The 19,748-nt window shown below is 36.1% G+C and overlaps 1 protein-coding gene across 9 annotated transcripts in view; it reads left to right on the top strand.

Moving 5' to 3' along the window:
• Positions 1-19,748, top strand: part of Zranb1 (zinc finger RANBP2-type containing 1) — a 46,626-nt gene that overhangs the window by 6,542 nt on the left and 20,336 nt on the right. For 2 of the 9 annotated variants that reach the window (XM_020157865.2, XM_074078100.1), the window contains exons 1-3: positions 3,723-3,863; positions 5,731-5,904; positions 7,457-8,307. The exons of 1 other annotated variant lie outside the window; for it this stretch is intronic. In XM_020157865.2, the coding sequence (XP_020013454.1) occupies positions 5,864-5,904; positions 7,457-8,307 (892 nt within the window). In that variant the 5' untranslated portion in view covers positions 3,723-3,863; positions 5,731-5,863. 6 more of the 9 variants (XM_020157868.2, XM_074078098.1, XM_074078097.1 and 3 more) reach the window with 5 other exon arrangements.

Here is a 19,748-nt window from a genome sequence, read left to right as displayed (position 1 = left end):
GTCTCCAAAACAATACAAAATGAAATACCCATAGAAGGTATTTTATAATCTAAAATCATGGTGATTTCCTTTTAGTCAATTCTAGATGCTAAATATAGTGTGTGGGTATATCTATATTTGTCTCTCCTCCCCCTCTCCCTCCCAGGTACTGGGGATGGAACCCAGGGCCCCATCTCATGCAAATTAGGCATGTTCTTAACACTTGAGCCATGCCCCCCATCTCTTTAGTTTTTATTTTGTGTTGGAGGTAGGATCTCACTAACTTTTTCCCCAGGCTGGCCTCAAACTCATCATCCTCTGCCTCCCAAGTAGCTGGGATTACAGGTACACACCACCACTCCCAGCGAGTGTATTTTGTTTTATAAATGACTTTTCTAAGTCCTGGTTACTTGTTCAACTTTTTAGACATTTATAGTATTCAATCTAAATGTGCTTTGTGAAGATTCTTTGTAATTTAAAAAAGCTAATGTGAATTGTGTGTTAACAGTTTTTGTTTTCGAAAATGTTTATATATTTCATGTTAGTAGTTATCTGGGAGGAATTGTTCAGGAAAAATTCAGGCAGTTTAATAGTCCAAAGTTTGGATAGTGGGAACAGGTGACTGTGAGCTGCAGTATACTTGGGTTCTTATTACATAATACATATAGAGAGGATTTGGATGTGGAATGCCTGACTTCATACTCTGGCTCTGCCACTTAATAATTGATGATATTAGGTAAGTTCTGTGCCTGTTTCCAGTCTTTAAAGTTGGAATTAATAGTAGTTCTGAGGAGTAAGTTACTTAATTTATGTAATGTGCTTAGAACAATGTTTGGCATATGGCAACTGCTTAGCAAATTTTAGCTATTACTGTTTTCTACTTGAATCAGGCTGATCCTGCCAAAATTGTGAAATAGACAAAGTTGGCCTTGATATTCACCTACCTGTAATGATTTGAGTAAGCAATGTTTTCAGCCTGTTGCTGTCTTTGGCATTCCTCCCTATGATGCTTTTTGCTAAACTTTTACCTCCTCGTTCTACCTGTCTCTACAATGATAAAAATAAATCCTTATCCTGGTTTTGTTATTCATCACACTAGGAATCATGAAGACAATGATTTAATTGAATCACTTTACATTATTAATAAACATTTATAAATGACTTGTATTTATAAAATACATTTTAATTCAAATAACTTCAGTAGTTTGGAGTTGAGGCAAAGTAACAGAAAATTTGAACAGATTGGAGGGATTGTGAAAAAGTTGTTTTTTTTTTTTAAAACAGTACTGGGATTTTAACTCAGGGCCTTGAACCTCCCCACCACCCTTTTTTGTAATGGGTTTTTCAAAATAGGGTCTCGTGAACTGTTTGCTGGGGCTGGCTGTGAACCGTGATCGTCCTGATATCTGTGTCCTGAGTAGCTAAGATTATAGGTGTGTGCCACTGGTGTCTTCTGAAAAAAAGATATTTTTGGACAAAATAGTAGATCTGAGTGGTATTACCTAGGATTATTTCATCCATTTGGTTTTGCCTTCTTTTCACAACCTTTTCTTTCTTACTGATTGTCTAAAAGTTCTAAGTTTCTACCCTTCCTTTCTCTGTCACATAGGTAATACACATAGCATTTGATAAAAAGCTGACTTTTAGAGGGCTGGATATACTAATGACCTTTGGTTCTTATAAATAATTTGTAAATTGGGACTAATCAGTGAACAGTTTCAGCAGAGAATGGATAGGATTATGAAGTTAAATTTTGAATGTGGTGAGCATATTCATAATGCTTGCAAAAAGTTGTTAGTGTTATTTTGCAGTGGTGTGGATCTGAGCCCAGGGTTTCAGGCATGTGAGGCAAGTACTCTACCACTGGCTTTAACCCCAGCCCTGTTTTACTGTTGCTACATTTCCATACATGTTTACAAAAACGATAGTCTCATTTAGATTTCTCTCAACGATAGTCTCTCAATTAGATTGCAGGTTTCCTGACCACAAAGACAATGTTTTATCTACGTGTATCTCTCTACATTTCTGAGTGCATGTTAGACTTTTGGGAAATGTCTTAGATTTTTACCTTTAATTAGTTTTGTTTGGGATTGTAATTTGTAGTGCGTGACTCTGAAACTATACAGGAACTATGCTGAGTTCTACCATGGCTGAAGATATATATGCATTATTCTTGCTCCCTTTCTTGTGAGTGTTTAGAGAGAGTTGATATAGTTCAGGTGTTAGAGTGCTTGCTTGCAAGCTTGGAGTCCTGGGTTCAGACCCCAGAGTTAGAATTTCTCTTGAAATGGCTAGAAGGTAGATGAAAAGAGAGCATTAATATTGAGTCATGTGATTTGACACAACTGTGACTTTGTCTTCCAGCTCTTTTTTTTGTTCTAAGCAATGGATTGCTAAGTATTTAAAGGGGGGAAAATCCATTAGAATTGGAACTTATTTTTGTTGTTTCTTTTTTTGAGACAGAGTCTTGCCATGTTGCCTAGGCTGGCCTTGTACTTGCCATTCTGCCTGAGTGTTGGGATTACAGGCATGTATTAATGTGCCCATCTTTAGATTTGTAACTTTTATTACGGTTTTTTTTTAATGCATTCTTGACAGATTAAAATGTAGACTTTAAATTTTTTGTTACATTTCAAAGACTGTTTTGTGTGGAATGAAGTTAGATGTACCAGTTGTAGTTGTAGGAGTAATTGCCTCAGTTAAGTGTGGCGTAATGGCAGTAAGGCCACGGTCATCCTGGCTGGTGTTACTTACCTTAAATTTACTTTGTCCAGCAGGTATGGAAGAGCTTGGTTTGAGGCTGGCTCTGGGCAACAATGCAAAGACCCTACCAGAAATGTAACTAAAGCAAAAAAGGGCAGGGAACATGGCTCAAGTGGTAGAGACAATGAGAGCAAGGCTTTGAGTTCATAATCTCAATAATCCCTTACTCCCTCCATCCCCCAAAAAGGAAGTCACAACTTGCTGTGTAACATTTTAGGTATTTGCTGATATAGTTGCATACATATGTATGAACCTAACCTCTGTGATATGAAATGAGGAGAAAACAGATGTGATAGCTTTTGCCAGTTTATAATCTGGTTGAAGAGATAGGAAGACTTTTTAATCAAACTTGAATTCCAGTCCAGAAATTCAGGTTGAAATTTCTTGTCAGGAACTTCAACCTCAGGCATCCATAGGGCTCCCTCTCCTCAGGTTATTAGATTTGGTATCACATGGCTAGTGTTTTGCCTGCTCTGGTTGTATTGTCTTTCCCTGCCCTTCCTAAGATCCCTTCTGGCTCTATTGCTCTGCTGCCAGATGTGGGTTCCCAGTACCTGTGGCTTGGGAACAGGTATCTCCCTCCCCTCTCTGTGATGCTGGGGCTCCAAGGGCATTGAACATCTATATCCCCAAACCTTGGTTTTTTGAGACGGTCTTGGTATGTGGTTCAGACTGACCTTTAACTCTCTGTGTGGCCTAGGCTGGCCTCGAATTTGTGATCCTCCTGCCTTAGTCTTCCTAGTGCTTGGGGTTATAAGCATATACCTCCTGGCTTTTTATTTAATTAATTTATTTTAACTTTTTCTTACCTAGTTGTATCTTGCAGACACTTTTTTTTAAACTGAGCTATAGTTCTGCAGTTGTAATGATGGAGTTGATCTCATTTTCTAATTTTTCCTGAGATTACTCAAAACTTCCACTATTTCTTTTTTTTCAGGTCATTCAAAATGATCTTGGGTTATGCTAAACACAAGGTACTGGTCTACATTCTGTGCTCCTAGAATCCTTGAGACATGGTATCTGAAATCTTGGCTACCTTGATTGAAAATTGACAGGAGGAAATGACATAGGAAAAATATACACAAATTAATATCTGTAAACTAGCCCTAGGAGAAAATACAGTAAGTCCAAAAGCCAGTATGATGCTTTCTGTGTACTTGGAGGAGTGATTTGAAAACTTAACAAAGGATATAAATGAGAGTTAACTGTGTGTTAAAGGATGGTGTAGCATTCGCTAGAAGTGTGTATCTGTTTCGCTTGTGTATCTAAGGCAGTGCCTTCATGCGTATATCTTTGGGGGTGGTAAAACACGCATGAGTTGAGAGTCTGTATAGTGTGTTTGGGAGTATGTAATGGTAAGAAGTTGAGAGTTTTCTGCTGTTACAAAAAGCTTCAGAAAGTCTGTTCTGGTAACATCAGCTGGACGGATTTAGAAAGCAAAAATGCTTAAGAGGGCTTTGCAAATGCTAGGCAAGCACTCTACCGTTGAGCTGTATCCCCAGAGCATTTCATAGGGTTTTTAATGAATGGGATCTGTATTAAAGTTACACTTTGAGAAATTGATTTCAGTATAGGTATATTTCTTGTATAGAGTTTAGTAATGCTTCATAAATACGGTTTAATGAATTCATTAAGCATGGCTACAAAATATATAAATACTTGCCCCTCCCACAGCCGTTAATAATACTTCTTATGCTTTTTTACTGTTATTTGAGTTGGGAAGTATAGAAGTAAAAGCAGTTACGAATTTAGTACTAGAAAATGTTTGGTCTATTTGGAGACATTATTCATACTATTGTTAGAGTTTGATACACAAATGGGTTCCTGAACGCATTGCTCCACAGGATGGAACTGTGGTATTGCATTTGAACCAAAGGATATTTTTCTTAAGAGTAGCAGTTTTGTCCATTTCTCTAAAGAAGTCCTGATTATCTAGATTCCATTATACTGATTAAATGAAGTGTGATTTCTTGGATAGAATTTGGAGAGCTATGTGGCATGCAAAATTAGACTTTCAAATTAAATCGACTTGACTGTGAATATATGTTAACTTAAAATGAGTTCTCCCCCACCCCCCAAGATATAGCATTAACTTTTAGAGCTGGTTGCTTTGAAAATAATTTTATATACTTTTTGGTATGTTTTGACATCTGGAAGGAAGACGGTACTCGGTGTTAATTTCTTTTCCATAAAAAAATCACAATAGAGCTTACCTGTTCTTTTGTTTACTAATTGGCGTAGGTACAAATGGCTTCTCAGATAATCCTCTCCAATGAATTTTAGCTTTCAGTTACCAAAATACAATATTCCTATGAAATTTTGATTCTGCAAAGAGTGGATATGGTACAACATTATCTAATGCACTTTTCTCTTGAGCTTCTCTTGAGATTCCTCTTGAGCTTGGTTTTGGTATTGCTCAGTTACCTGTATTTTCAGGGTCTTGGTTTGAGGCCAGCTCAGGCAAAAAGTTAGCGAGATCCCATTACAGCTAATAGCTGGGGTTGGTAGTATGCACCTGTTGTCTCATCCAAGCTGTAGGAGGATCACCGTCTAGGCCAGCCCTGGACAAAAACACAAGACCCTGTCCCAAAATAACTAAAGCAAAAAGAACTGGGGGTGTGGCTCAAAAAGTAGAATGCCTGAGTGCAAGGTCTGAAATTCAAACCCCAATACAAAAACCCCCCAAACCCCAGGAACCCCCCCAACCCTCAAAAGAATTAAAAAGATGTTAGTACTTACGTATGCACATGCATATACACCCACATTTAATGTTATATAGAAAAGTTTGTCTTTCCCATGCTTTTAATTTGACTGACCAGCCCTATAAATTAGCTGTTTTTATTGCTGTGTTAAAATTTGAAATATAGTAGTCAATTAAAATAAATGAGTAAACTAAAATATAATTGATTATAATTAAAACTTTGTAGAAAATATTTTCGGGTAAGTTAGCAGAATATAAGTGAAATTCAGTTTTGGTCTCCTTTACAGGAATAGCTATTCACAGTCAGACAGAACCACTTATCACGTTTTGCAGTATCTCCTGAGGAAGTCAGAGTCTGAGCCAGCATGAAGACTGAATCTTGTTTTTGATCTGATTTATAACTGTGCTTTTATTCTAACCATGTGCAAGGTGAAGGTTGTAGCATGGAAACTAAAATCTTAGTAAGTGTGATTTTTATTTTAGCTATTAAATAGTACCCTTTCTTACAGTGAAGTCCTCTTAGCAAAGTTCACACTATAAAGGGGGTGTGTTAGTAGGCAGGACCATAATATACTTCCAAAGTAATTCTGCTTTCCGAGTTTAGGAAAAAATCTCTGAGGAAGAGGGAAAAGTACCTGTTACTCTGTCTAGGATTTCTCTTTCCTGGTTAAAAATAAGTGGTGTGGTGTGGTGTTGCAAATTTGTAATCTCAGCACTCTGGAAGCTAAGGCAGGAGGATAGTGAGCTTGAGGCTAGCCTTGGCTACACAGTATGAGACTTTGTCTCAAAAGAAAGACAGACAGAAAGAAGGGACAGTGAGAGAAAGAAGAAAAGGTGGTGGGATGATAGTGAGTTGAGAAGGGATTTAAGAAAATGGTGAGATTGGCTTCAGTGTCTAAATTTAAGCCATTAAAAAATCATTAAATTTACCATGTATTAAGCCATTAAAAAATCATTAAATTTACCATGTAAGTTGCTTCACTTATGAATTAGTTGCCGTTATATAATAAAGACTTCATTATAGTGGAGTGTTAGTAAGCTCACTGTAGAATCTTAGGAACTTGATTGATTGATTGTTCTTTTGAGACTGGGTTTCCGTATGTAGCCCAGGTTGGCCTCAAATTGAGATCCTCCTGCCTCAGCCTTCCAAATGCTGGAATTACAGCTTTTAAGAACTTTTACTAGTGAATATATTTTAATACAAATTGAATTTTGAGTATACTTTAGAATTTCATATATTGAATTCAAAATTATATTGGCATGACTGCGCTAGTAGTTATCTCAAATATTCTGTCCATTTGATTTTTCCCAGGTGTAGGTAATGTGCAGTTTTCTTTTTTGTGCTCTAGAAAGAGCTCAATTTTGATATACAGGATATCAAAGAACTTTCAGTTTCATAGTGTTACTTTGTTAATTGTGATGATTACTCTCCACCATCTTGCTTTTCTGCCTGTGCTAATTAAAAGCAATGAATAATTAGCGCTTTTAAACTCCCTTAGCAAGAATGATACAGATGACTTTGTCTGAATTCATGAATCAAAACTTACACTATACCTAAATACCATAATCTACATTGTTTGTAGTTTGAGAATGGTTCTGTATTTAAGATATTATTTGGTGTATGTTTTTTCACTTCTCTGAGTCTTTTTAACTATTGGATACTTTTCTAAATTCATGGTGATAGCAGACCTGAAATCAAACATTTCTATTTGTGACATCCCTATTTTAACCTCCTTCTATTTTAGGAAAAAATCTCTTAATCTCTTGCCAATCACTTTTGCATTCCAAAGTAAAATTTCATTAACTCATGAGGACTAAGAGTTTTCTTTGGGAATTTATCCCCAGAATCTCTAGGGAAATCCTAAAGTAGAATAATTCAATGTGAAACCTTACCTGCATATTTTGAAAAAAAAATATTTTTTAAGTCGAAGGGTGTGTTTATTTTTTGGACATATTTTCAGAGGTGGAATTATGTAGTTACTGTTTTAATAACCATGTCCTAATTATTTATAGCTTCCTGCCTGACATAACTCACTTCAGGAAGTGCACAATGTCAGAACGTGGAATTAAATGGGCTTGTGAATACTGTACGTATGAAAACTGGCCATCTGCGATCAAGTGTACTATGTGTCGTGCCCAAAGACCTAGTGGAACAATTATTACAGAAGATCCATTCAAAAGTGGTTCAAGTGATGTTGGTAGAGATTGGGATCCTTCCAGCACTGAAGGTGGAAGTAGTCCTTTGATATGTCCAGACTCTAGTGCAAGACCAAGGGTTAAATCTTCATACAGCATGGAAAATGCAAATAAATGGTCATGCCACATGTGCACATATTTGAACTGGCCACGAGCAATCAGATGTACCCAGTGCTTATCCCAACGAAGGACCAGGAGTCCCACAGAATCTCCCCAATCCTCAGGATCTGGCTCAAGACCAGTTGCTTTTTCTGTTGATCCTTGTGAGGAATACAATGATAGAAACAAACTGAACACAAGGACCCAGCATTGGACTTGTTCTATTTGCACGTACGAAAACTGGGCCAAGGCTAAAAAATGTGTTGTTTGTGATCATCCCAGACCTAATAACATTGAAGCAATAGAGTTGGCAGAGACTGAGGAAGCTTCTTCAATAATAAATGAGCAAGATAGAGCTCGATGGAGGGGAAGCTGCAGTAGTGGTAATAGCCAAAGAAGATCACCTCCTACGACGAAACGAGACTCTGAAATGAAAATGGATTTTCAGAGGATTGAATTGGCTGGTGCTGTTGGCAGTAAGGAAGAACTTGAAGTGGACTTCAAAAAACTGAAGCAAATTAAAAACAGGATGAAAAAGACTGATTGGCTATTCCTCAATGCTTGTGTGGGTAAGTTTCTGTTTTCTGCACTTTTTGAATAAGAGCAAATGCTACTGAAAATGACATTAAAAATATAAGCAGGGTCAATATTACATAACATTGAGCTCATTCAGCATGATAGTTATATTTTCAAGTATGCATGTATAAAAATCTGTATTTGTGGTTTTGTCAACTTTGTACTAAATTCTCTACATTTAATTTTGTACAAGTCTCTCCATCAGTAGGGGAGGAAAACTTGAGGTAAAGCAAACTTACCTTGTGCTTAAAACTGCTACTCTTACTTACTATAGTAAGATGTGACTGAGGAATGTCAGCTGCTGTTTTTGAGTATTTGTAAGCATTGCGAGCATCTTGTGATGATAGAGGCTTTAGTCATACGTTAAAAATAACACAAGAATGTGTGACTCTAAGAAGTTGAACAAACATAATATTGACCTTGAAAACGCTGATGTTAATTTAAAATTAGGTCGTGTAGTAAATATTTGCAGACTGTATGGAACTGATTTCACAGACCAGCTGATTCCATAGTTCAGATTAGGATTTGTATATATTATGTTTTTAATGCTTTCCTAAGAAGAAATTCAGAATATTGGGCCCAGTTATTAGTTCAGAGCTGTAAGGACAGACAAATGAGAGCAGAGTTTCTCTCCAGCTATTGACTGTGAATTAATTATTTGTGATGTAATTCACAAAAGCAATTACCTGAGCCTATTATGTATTTTTCTTAGTACATGTTTGAATTTCACTTATATTATTTCGATGAGATGCTTACTTTGACATTCACTTTTGCTAAGAAAGTTTTGAGTGATTGGTATGGTTAAACTTTGTGTAGAACAATAGCTAAGCCTTAAATGAGACTTAGTTGCATTTTTACTCCCAGAACTAATTTGTTTTTACGTATTTCCCTATATATAGCCCAAGAATATGAAAGACATAACTGTGTGAATAGATTTTAAGAAATGTAAGGTGTGCCCCCCTCCCCCCGCCGTGGTACTGGGATTTGAATTCAGGACCTTGTGCTTGCTAGGCAGGTGCCCTATTACTTGAGCCATGTCCTCAACCTCAAATCTTAAGTTTTTTATTTTAGTTTATCCTGGCAAAAGTATGTATCAGCAGATGATCCCCTCTGAACTCCACTAGCACTTAGCAACTGTTCCAGTGTTCTTCTATCCTTGAGGGCTAGGGTTGAAAACTCACCCAAGCCATATTCTGCTCTCTTTGTTGTCCCATTTCATTGATTTTTTTTCCTCTTCAAATTGGGGGACTACATATGATGTGATTGTCTTTTTTTAAGCTGTAGATACAAAAGGATTTTATTTTTATTCATTTATTCATCCCCCTTCTTTCCTCCCTCCCTCCCTCCCTCCCTTCCTTCCTTCCTTTTTTCCCCCATTTTTCTTCCTGCCTAGGGCTTCCTGCACAGCCTGAATTACAGGTGTGAGCCACCATGCTCAGCCTTAGGGTGGTTCTTTCTTTTTGGTGCTACCTTTTATTTCATTCTACTTACTTCTTTTGAATACTTACTGTTCTACCTGTTTGCATGTTAATAGATGTGAGTTCATTTTTTTTAATGGTGGAACAAAAACTCCTGGCAGGGTCAGTACTGGACTTGGTTTTATTTCTTTTGCAAGTTTGTTATTAAGGTGCTGTTGCCACTTCAAAGTTTCCAGATCCTTACGGCCAAGGATTGATTGTATTTGGTTCTCGGTAATGTGAGAGTCTTTCCTATCAAGCTAGTATTTTTGACTGTTAACTGTATAACATCATGCTAAACTGTTAAACAAAAGGCTATGGACTTGTCTTTTTGTAGTCCTATCCTGTAAACATTAATCAAATACATTAAACACTTTCTTTGTTCTTGTTTGCGTTATTTTGGGTTAATTTAAAAACAAAACACTTGACTATTAGACTAATAGAAGTTTGCATGTACTGAAAATTATTCTTTATTTTCCCCTTTTTTGCCTCTTATGTTCCCCATATTTCTTTAGATATGGCATGTTCTGGCTTATTGATGGTGTGCATTTTGGAGATATTCAAAATATGTATACTAAGTATAAAGTTGTATACCAAATATAAATGAGACTTTCTCATTTAAAATTGGAAAAAAGATGTCAACCTCAGGCCAGCTTTGTAACTGATGAAACAGGAGTGAGGAAGGTTGGGTTGTTGAGACAGCAAAAGTAAACTAAAGCCTCAACACTATTGAGTAAGCAACTTTATGTGGTTGTTCAGTGTAAGTTTCACATAAGTCATGTATGTCAATGGTGAGTGGAGGTTGTGGCTGGCAGTGCCAAAACCTGACATCAGTAAAAGTGGAATCTGGGGGTGGGACTAGTGTAGTAAAGTCAAAACAGCACATCATGTAGATACAGTAAAGGAATATCAAGATCAGTTGCAAATGGGGACAAAAACAAGAGGGGAAGGAAAGAGGAAAGGGGCAAAGGACATCATTTAAATCACTTCCAGAAAGGATGGAATTTGTATATCTGTTAGTTGCCTATAAGTTTTAAGGACTTCTCAAAAACTCAAAATGATACACAGGGTTAGAATCCAGTAATCCCAAAGAATGTGCTCTAGACATCGACTCTCACCTTGATTAATGGCAAATTCATATTCTATTGCATGAGCCAAAAGCCTTTGTCATCATTGATTCTTCTCTTTTTCTCTTATATCTCATTCCTATTTGTCAGACTCTGCCTTCAAAATATATCCAGAATCTGACCACTTCTCAATACCCTGGTCTAAACCAGGTCAATTCTGTCCTTGCTGTCCCTTACAGTCGGCTCTTAACATAAGAACTCTGAGTTTGGCTAAGAACTTTTTAGTGATTGCTGGTCACTAAAAGCAAAAGCCAGACACCTTCAAAGACTCTACAAAGCCATCTGTATACCCTGTGCGATATATTCTCACCCCAGTATGCATTGTTTACCTCTGAACTCATGTACTGTTAGCTTTGGCTCATTCCAATCTGGCTACCTTTCTTTTCTACAGACAAGTCTCAAGCCTTTCCTATGCTGCATTGCTCTCTCTAGATTGCAGGGTCTACTAAATTACCTCTATTGATTTCTTTTCTCAAATGATGCTTTCTCAGGAGGCCTTCCTAACTGCTGTCTTTAAAATTTCCTGTCTTATATCCCCTGCTCCCAGTTTTAATTTTCTTCATAACACTTGCCACCTTCTAATAATGTACTTAGTCATTTGTTTATTATTTGTGTTACCCTGAATTTTAATCTCTCTCTTTTTTTTTTTTTTTGGTGGCACTGGGGTTTGAACTCAGGGCCTCATACTTGCTAGTCATGGCTCCAACCTGACTGTTTTGGTATCTGAATTAAAAATTGTGTATATGAATGGACATTTGCAGTTTGTTAACTGAAGGTTTTTCTCAAGGAAGGTTACATTTTGCAAGTTTTGTTTTTCCAGAGAAATAACCTTTCTGAAAGAGCACAGTCCTAGCAACACCTTAATTGTAGACTAGTGACACACATGTTGAACTTCTGATCTCCTCAGTTTTAAGATAAAAAGTTCATATTGTTGTAAGTCACTAACTTTGTAGTAACTTGTAAGAACAGCAACAGGAAATAAATACAAATAGCTTTTTTTTTTTTTTAAAACAAATACTATCCTAATTTGACAATTCCAGAAAAATTTTACTTAACCTACACCAGTTCTTAGGGTTTAGAGTTACTTTATTAAATAAGGAGAGAAGCTATCCAGAGGCTGGGTGTGAAGGAGCCATGTTGCTATTTTGTAGACAAAAGCAGAGATGCTCTTTTCTGCTAGAGCACTAGCACTAGATTGACACCGTTACTGGAACTTTTGACTAATATTTGATGCCTGTGAATAGTCATGTTTTCAGGCTTGCCTTTTTTCAGGGCAGCAAAATAAATATGCCTATATGAAGCTGATTGTTGTGTTCCAAGGTAATTTGTTACTTGCTAATATTTCTCAGTATTCCAGGCTGAAGTCATGTTATTTAAGCTTGATTTTTCTGTGTGACGTTTCTGTACTCTTTGTTCTGTTTGCCTTGCTTGTGTTGGCTTGTTACGCTACAGCTGTTTGGGCAATCTATTTGCTATCTTTAGAATTTTTCCTGCCCTGCGGAATTGCTTTGCAGCCATCATTACTTCCATGTTGTTTGTTCAGTAGCAGATCTTTCTTCTAACATGTCATTTTTAGTGATCATCTGCTGGGAATGTAGAAAGGAAGCTAATGAAATTATTTGCTACTTTATTAGATTTAAGTTATAATTTTTTGTAAGGTGCTGGATTGTGAATTTAGATTTTATGTTGATTCCAGGCTTTGAGTGTTCTACTGAAAGATACCCTTGGTGTAGCATTCTCTTTTTTTAATACACTACGTTACTCTCAGTGAAGTCAGAGCCAGAGAAAAAGGTCTCATATCTTTTTAGTAGTCCTCAACATTTAAAATTATTTCATTGCCCACTTTTTTTAAGCAAAAATGTCTTTAGTGAAAATATTCTATTAAAAGCTCTTAATAGAATCCAAAATATATGCAGACTCCTGTAGCAAATCTTTGTCACTGTATCCATAAAAGGAAAGTTAGCTGCTAGAATGCTAGCAGTGCCTTCCTTGTATGTCCTTGATGAACTTTTACGTGATACTCTTCCATGAGTGTGCGTCTGTAACTCTAAGAACTCAGTATCTTTCCGTCTGTACGCATTCTTGCCTGGTGGATTTACTTCCTGACCAAGGTAGCTCACTAAAAGTAGTACAATTACTTTTTAGCGCTACGATAGGAACTGTTATCTTCAGGTAGGTTTTTGGCTCCTATGATTTTGGAATTCTGGATACAAAATAGCATTTTGCATCATAATTTCAAAACGAACTATGAGTTTTCAGCAGTATAAAAGATTCTGACATGTAGGGAATATACTCTTTCCCCACCCACCCCCACTTCTTTCCTCTTTTTCTTTTCACTGTTAATTGATGCTGGCCAGTTTAGCTTGGGATTTGAAAGTACTTCTTAATATCCGGGATATTAAAAAAAAAAGCTTGCAGGAAAGGTGTGCATCTCCTAGTGAGGCAAATGGATAGTAATGGATATGTAGAGCCCTAGCGGTATTCTTCTGTTTGCCTTTGGTATGTTTGTGACATAATTTCTGGCTTTCAGAGATGATTGATCACACAGGCTTGCCAATTAGTAATGTGTGCCTCCTATGCTGAGAAAGGGGCTATGTCTGGTGATTCTTGATTAGATGATACTAACATTTTAATATGCATTATTGACTTAGTAAACATTTTTATTTAAAAAATAATTAGGTAAAAACACTGCTAGGAAACCTGGATGAGTCTTTTATTAAATGTAAAAGATTGTGCTTAGAGTCTAAAATATATAATGTTAGAGTCTAAAATATAAAAATAATCTTTAAAAGGTCTTATTAAAGTAAATTATGTATATTGGGGGGAAAAAAACCCCAAGCATGGATAGTTAGGTTTATACAGTAGTTCTTCCTATTTTTCTCCTAACTCACCTCCAGTCTTGCTGTGCAGAGCCATCCATATTTTTTACCATTAACCTTTTATTCTGAGAAATTTCACGGCTTATATAAGTTGCAAGTGTAACACACTGACTACCACAAACCTTGCCATAGATTTTCCAGTTATTGCTGTGTTACATTGGTTGCTATCTTTCTGTCTCTCATTGTTATGGTTTTTTTTCTGAGACATTTGAGAGTTAGTTGCAGACTTCCAGACACTTTGCTCCTAAGTTCTTCAGCATATAACACATAACAAGGACATTTTCATACCTAGCCACATGGTGTAATTACACAGAAAATATGATACTCAAAGTCTGTTCAGTTTCACCAGTAATTTCAGTGATTGCGTTGTCCCCACCCTATTCAGTTCAGGTTTATATAGTACCCTGTGTTTTATCTATTCAGTCTCCTCTAATGCAGGGCAGTAACTGGTTTTTGTTTTTTAAGTTAATCTTTCATGGCATTAATGTCTTACAGACTGATTCTCAATTTGGATTTTTAGGTTTCCTTATGATTTGAATTCAATTACATATTTTTAGGAGAGGGAAGACATAGAGGTGGAATTTTTTGAGGTAGTATCCTTCATATATCTCTGAATAATGCCTTTATTGTGCTTTTAAAACCATTTAATGGTGGCATAATTCACATATTTTATCACTTAAATCTCTTTTATTGGTGCTGGGATAGAGCCCAGGGTCTTCCTCAGGCTGGGCATTTATGCTGTCACTGAGCGACACTCCCTGTCCCCATTTTTTACATGTATACCAGGGACATCTACATTGTTGTGAATCATCATCACCATTCATCTCCAGAACTTGTTTCATCTTGCAAAACATTAAACAGTAATTCACCTCCTTTCCTAGCCATTTTATTTTCTGTAAATGTGACTATTAAGAACCTCATATGAATAAATTCATACAGTATTTGACCTTTTGTGACTAGCTTATTTCATTTAGTGCAGTGTCTTTAAGGTTCATGTTATGTTGTACAAGTGTCAGAATTTCCTTCCTTTTTAAGACCAAGTAGTTTTCTATTGTGTGTATACAACATGGTTTCATTTATGCATTCATAGTCAGTGGACATATTATTTCTTGTATCAAGTTCAGACATTTTTCCTGACTTCCTGTAACAGTATTTATATGAAAGGTTAGTTTTTTAAAAATCGTTAAAGCAGACTATACACATTACAGAATATTTAGAGATAAGAATAGCTATGAAAAAGTAATAATACTTTTTAATCTCACTGCCTAGAGAAAAAGTCAGATTTTTTGTGTATTTTCAATCTCTTTATTTACTTTCTTTTACATGGTTGAAGTTACCTTATATTCTGCCTTTTCATTGCACCTTGTATTTTGAATGACAGTGTTTTATATTTTAAGAAATAAATACGTAATATAAAACTGAGTGCTATATCTGAAGGTACCTCTTACTACTAGCAGCACTAGTACTTCCTTAGCATTAACAGGAAATACCTGTGGAGGTGTGTCTTTGTCAATGTTTGTTATTAAGGACTTATTAAGGACAGTACACTATCCCATTTTATTAGTCATTTGTATTTTTTTTTCTGTGAATTGTTGATTCATCTCATTTTCTTTAGTGATTTTACCAAGTTACACAATGTCTGTAAATAAACAGTATAGATCTTAAAGTGCATACTGGTCATATTTGTTGCAAATATTCTTTCTCTTTTTGGTGGGGTAACTTATTTTAGGTACATTTTGTCTTTGTTGTGTGCAGTTTTTTTAGATTGAACTAAGGATTAAAATATTTGTTTTAAATAATTTACACTCATGATTTATTAAATAAATTCTTTCTCCATTGATTTCGAGTTTGTTTTGAGGCTACATATAAGATCAACATTATGCTTTTACTTAAGTGATTATAACATTGTTACACATTTAAAAATCTGATAAGACAAATGTCCATCCTGGCTCCCTCCCCCCAGTTATTTTAAAACATTGTCCGTTTTTACCTTTTCAAGTGTTTGTTAAGACCCCAGAGTCGAGAAAGCACAGTATGTCCAACAACATGAAAGAAGTTAATCAGGATGGTTCAAGGTTTGTTTGCCTGGTTAAGAAAATTTAGCTTTCAGCAGAAGGGCAGTCGTAACCCTTTGTAATAGGAGTGCTTTAAATCAGATTTGTGGTTTAGTAAAACCACTCCGGCCGTAGTATAGAGAATAGATTAGGAAGGGCCAATTCTTGAGACAAACAGACCATTTAGGAAATTATATAAATTCAGGTAAGTCTTAGGCTAGTGTAAGAGGTAATGGAGATGAGAGAGAAGGATATATTTGAGAAACATCTAAGAGATAGAATGGGTAAAACTTGAAGGAATTTATATTGGATCGAGTGGGAGAAGGAGTTAAAGATAGCCAGGTTTTTGGTTTGGACATTCGAGTTGGAGAGCTGTATAATTTTTCCTAAAGATAGAATAGTTAAGGTCATTGTGTTGTGTAGATGGGCCTGAAACCATGGGGGCAGAACATACCACTCAGTTCAGTTGGGTGCATATATGCAGATTGTGAGTTACGAAATCAAGGAACCTTCTCTTGTGGCAAATTATAGGGACTTTCCTATTTTGTACTTCTAGCTGGAGTCTTACCTAGACGGACTAGGTTACTTTTTAACATCTCTTTTAATTTGATGATTTGCTGTCTTAATTCTGTCTGTATTTTTGACTAGAAGAACAGTTAAATGGATTTAATGAACAGTATATAGTTATGTTAGATCATGAGTTTTTCCTTTTGTTTCCCCTCTTCCCCCCCACCTTTTGAAATGTTCTCTTGCCCTCTAGTTTTCTTACTTGTAAAAGAGGGTAGGGTAGACTATTTACTCTCTCCAGACCTACCCAAAATAGTATAATTCTGAACATCTGAGATTTGATTTCAAATTCAGCCACGATAACTTGGTAGTATGTAACAAATGAAAATTTTATTTTGAAGTCAGAAAAACCTCTGGATTTAACTGCATCGGTGAATGTAGCTTTGGCATATACTGTTCTATATGAGTTCCAAATCAAGTTTTAGATCCTACACTTAAAATTTTCCTTGCTTCAGTTGAATAGTTTGGTGATATTTTAAGTGACCTTTGTAATTTGAGCTCGTGTTCATTTTCTCTAAACCATTAATATTTAGACTCATCTCTGATCATTTGTGTCAAAAATAACTTTGTGACTTGTTCCTTTAAATCCTTCCATCACACTTTTTAAAATTTAAGTGAAATTTTTAATTTTTGATACTGGGTATTGAATCCAGGGCCTCAAACATACTAGGCAAGTGCTCTACTACTTGAGCCATTTTCCCAGCTCCATCATGTGTTGTGGTAATTCTTCCTGCATAACCGGGTCTTTTTTCTTATGAAGTGTCTATCAGTGTATATTTATCCATGACTTTGGTGATTTATATTTCTACAGCAGTTGGTTTGTTAATAGTCTGACCAAAAATGTAAGGAAATGAGAGCTCAGAAGTATGAACTATATTTGATGTAGTTTGTCATAATTGATCATAGAACATTTAAAAGGCCTTAGGGACTATTGGACATCCTTACCTCATTGAATCTTTTATTTTTCTTAAGAGCATATTTTAATGGTGTACAGTGAAATTATTAAATAGAAGCTAATCTTGATACATCATAGATTAGGTTACATTCAAGAATTTCTTTCCAGTTTCTGGCCAGGCATCAGTGGCTCATGCCTGTAATCCTAGCTACTTTTAGGAGGCAGTGATCAGGAGAATCGTGTTTGAAGCCAGCCCTGGCCAAATAGTTCACGATACCGTATCTGGAAAACCATCACATAAAAGGATTGGTAGAGTGACTCAAGCGGTAAGAGCCAGTCTAGCAAGCGTGAGACCCTGAGTTCAAAACCCGGTGCCACCAAAACAAACAAACAAAAAAACCAATTCCAATTTCTTGGCTAGGGACATGGCTTCAGTGATAGAAGCATGGTTCAAGTAGAACACCTCCCTAGCAACCAAGGCCCTAATACTGGCCCCCCAAAATTTTATTTTCAATTTCTGATTTTCATCTCCTGTTTTTTTGAAAAGGTTATTGTTTTATAGAACTATTCTAGGTGTAGAAATGGTAGGGCTTTTTTTTTCTTTTGAGATAGGGTCTGGCCATGTAGTCAGACAGTCCTGGTAGATTTCTCCTGCTCAGCTTCTCAAGTCTTGGGGCTATAGGCACTTGCCATCACACCTGATAGATCTTAATTTATTGACATTAGTTATTCTGTTGAAAATGTGACTAGGAGGTTATTTGTTTGGTCCGCTTAGACTGTCTCTAGGGTTGTCTCTGTGCTTGTGCCTGTTTGAAGGTACACTTAAAACTACTGAGGACATCGTATTTAAAAAGCAGCTCGTATTTGAGTATTGAAAGAGTTAACCATGAATATTTAAGCTCAGATTCATGATTAAACTATAGCCAAATGGTTGATATTAAGAAAGTGCTACTGGGTCATATAGTTTCTTGTTAACATGCAAAACCATGTAAATCAATTAAACTATTGGGTAAGGGAAAACTACCTAGACATGATAGCCAGCCACATCTGCATCTTTCTCTGACCATGGTGTAGGACATTCAGAACATTACCACTTAAAACTAACTTTTCTCTTTAAGGGTTCCTGAAATTGTGCCTGCTGACTCCAAGTCCACCCTGACCCCACAGCATAAACCATGCTGTAATGTCACAGCTACCATAGAACTCCAGGGTAGTGTTGAGCTGGCCCATGTGGGCTCAGGTAAGTCCTGGCTTTTTTTTTTACCATTTGGCATTTTTTTCAAAGTTAGTTACCATTATAATTTACGTCATAAAAGAATATAAGGCAAAACTTTGAAAACTGTGCCATATATGGGGGAAAAATAAGTCTGTTTTTTAAACATCTATGAGCCAGCTCCATATGCTAACCAACGGAGTTCCATAGTAGCTGTGAAGTCCCCAGTGAGATACTGACCTGTGGCTTTAAAATATATTAGGCTCTACTCCTGGCCCAGTTTATGGGAAAACATGAGCTGCTGCTACTTCCTCTTTTAAAAAAAACTTAATACTAGTAATAGACAGTATTTTTCATTTACTTTGGTCTTCATGTTTTTAACACTTTCCTTTTTCTGTAATTATTTATCACTATTTAACTACTTGTGCATCTCATTCAATTTTGAATGCATGATATTGCAGGTTAGTTTTATACAGCTAATCTCAGTGTGCTTTCAGTTGTCTTTTTATTTGCCTTCATATCATGAAGGAGGAAGGGACAGAATGTGTTAAATTAAAAAAAGATATGAAGAGAAAGGGACTTCAATTATTTTTGGAGGCATTGTGAGGAGTCAGTAATCTAGAGAACAGGTGCAAGTCATTTCTGTATTTGCCTGGAACATTTCCGTTTTTTTCTTGGCCTTTGTCCTGTTAAGTGAGAAGTTAGTATTTAAATTTATTTGCTTTTTTCCCCCCCTGCCTATCAGCTCTTCTGCTTCTTTCCACTCTCCTTTTATCCCTGATGTTAAAAAGTGCTCAAAATATATTATTATATGAAGAGCTCAATAGACATCTTTGTGTGTGTGTTCTCTTTTCTTCTTTTTTTTGGTATGTATTATGATGCTTTTTTCCTCTCCCTAAGTAGAAAAACGTAGTGGCTGAAAGTTTAAAATATATGAATACAGACCAAATCCTTTTAAACATTGTGTTTACACAGAACACCTACCTATGAAGAAACTCTAACCTTCAACAGTTTTCTTTGATCAGTGAGTGATAAAGATACAACAAAATTTTGGGCAGTTTAGTGTCATTCTCATAAAATTTGATTTGTAATAAGTTTATTAATCTTTGCAGCTGAAAATTCACCAGTCATTGAAACTAACGGTCTTAAAATGGTTAATGAGAAGAATGGAATTACATATTTCTAAAACATTTCACATTAATTTTTGTGTGTGTGTGTGTAGGACTGGGATTTGAACTCAGG

The sequence above is a fragment of the Castor canadensis genome, chromosome 7 (genome assembly GCF_047511655.1).
Source record: "Castor canadensis chromosome 7, mCasCan1.hap1v2, whole genome shotgun sequence".
NCBI classification, from domain to species: Eukaryota; Metazoa; Chordata; class Mammalia; order Rodentia; family Castoridae; genus Castor; species Castor canadensis.
Note: the sequence above shows the minus strand (reverse complement) of the source record. Positions and strands in the feature narration are given on the sequence as shown.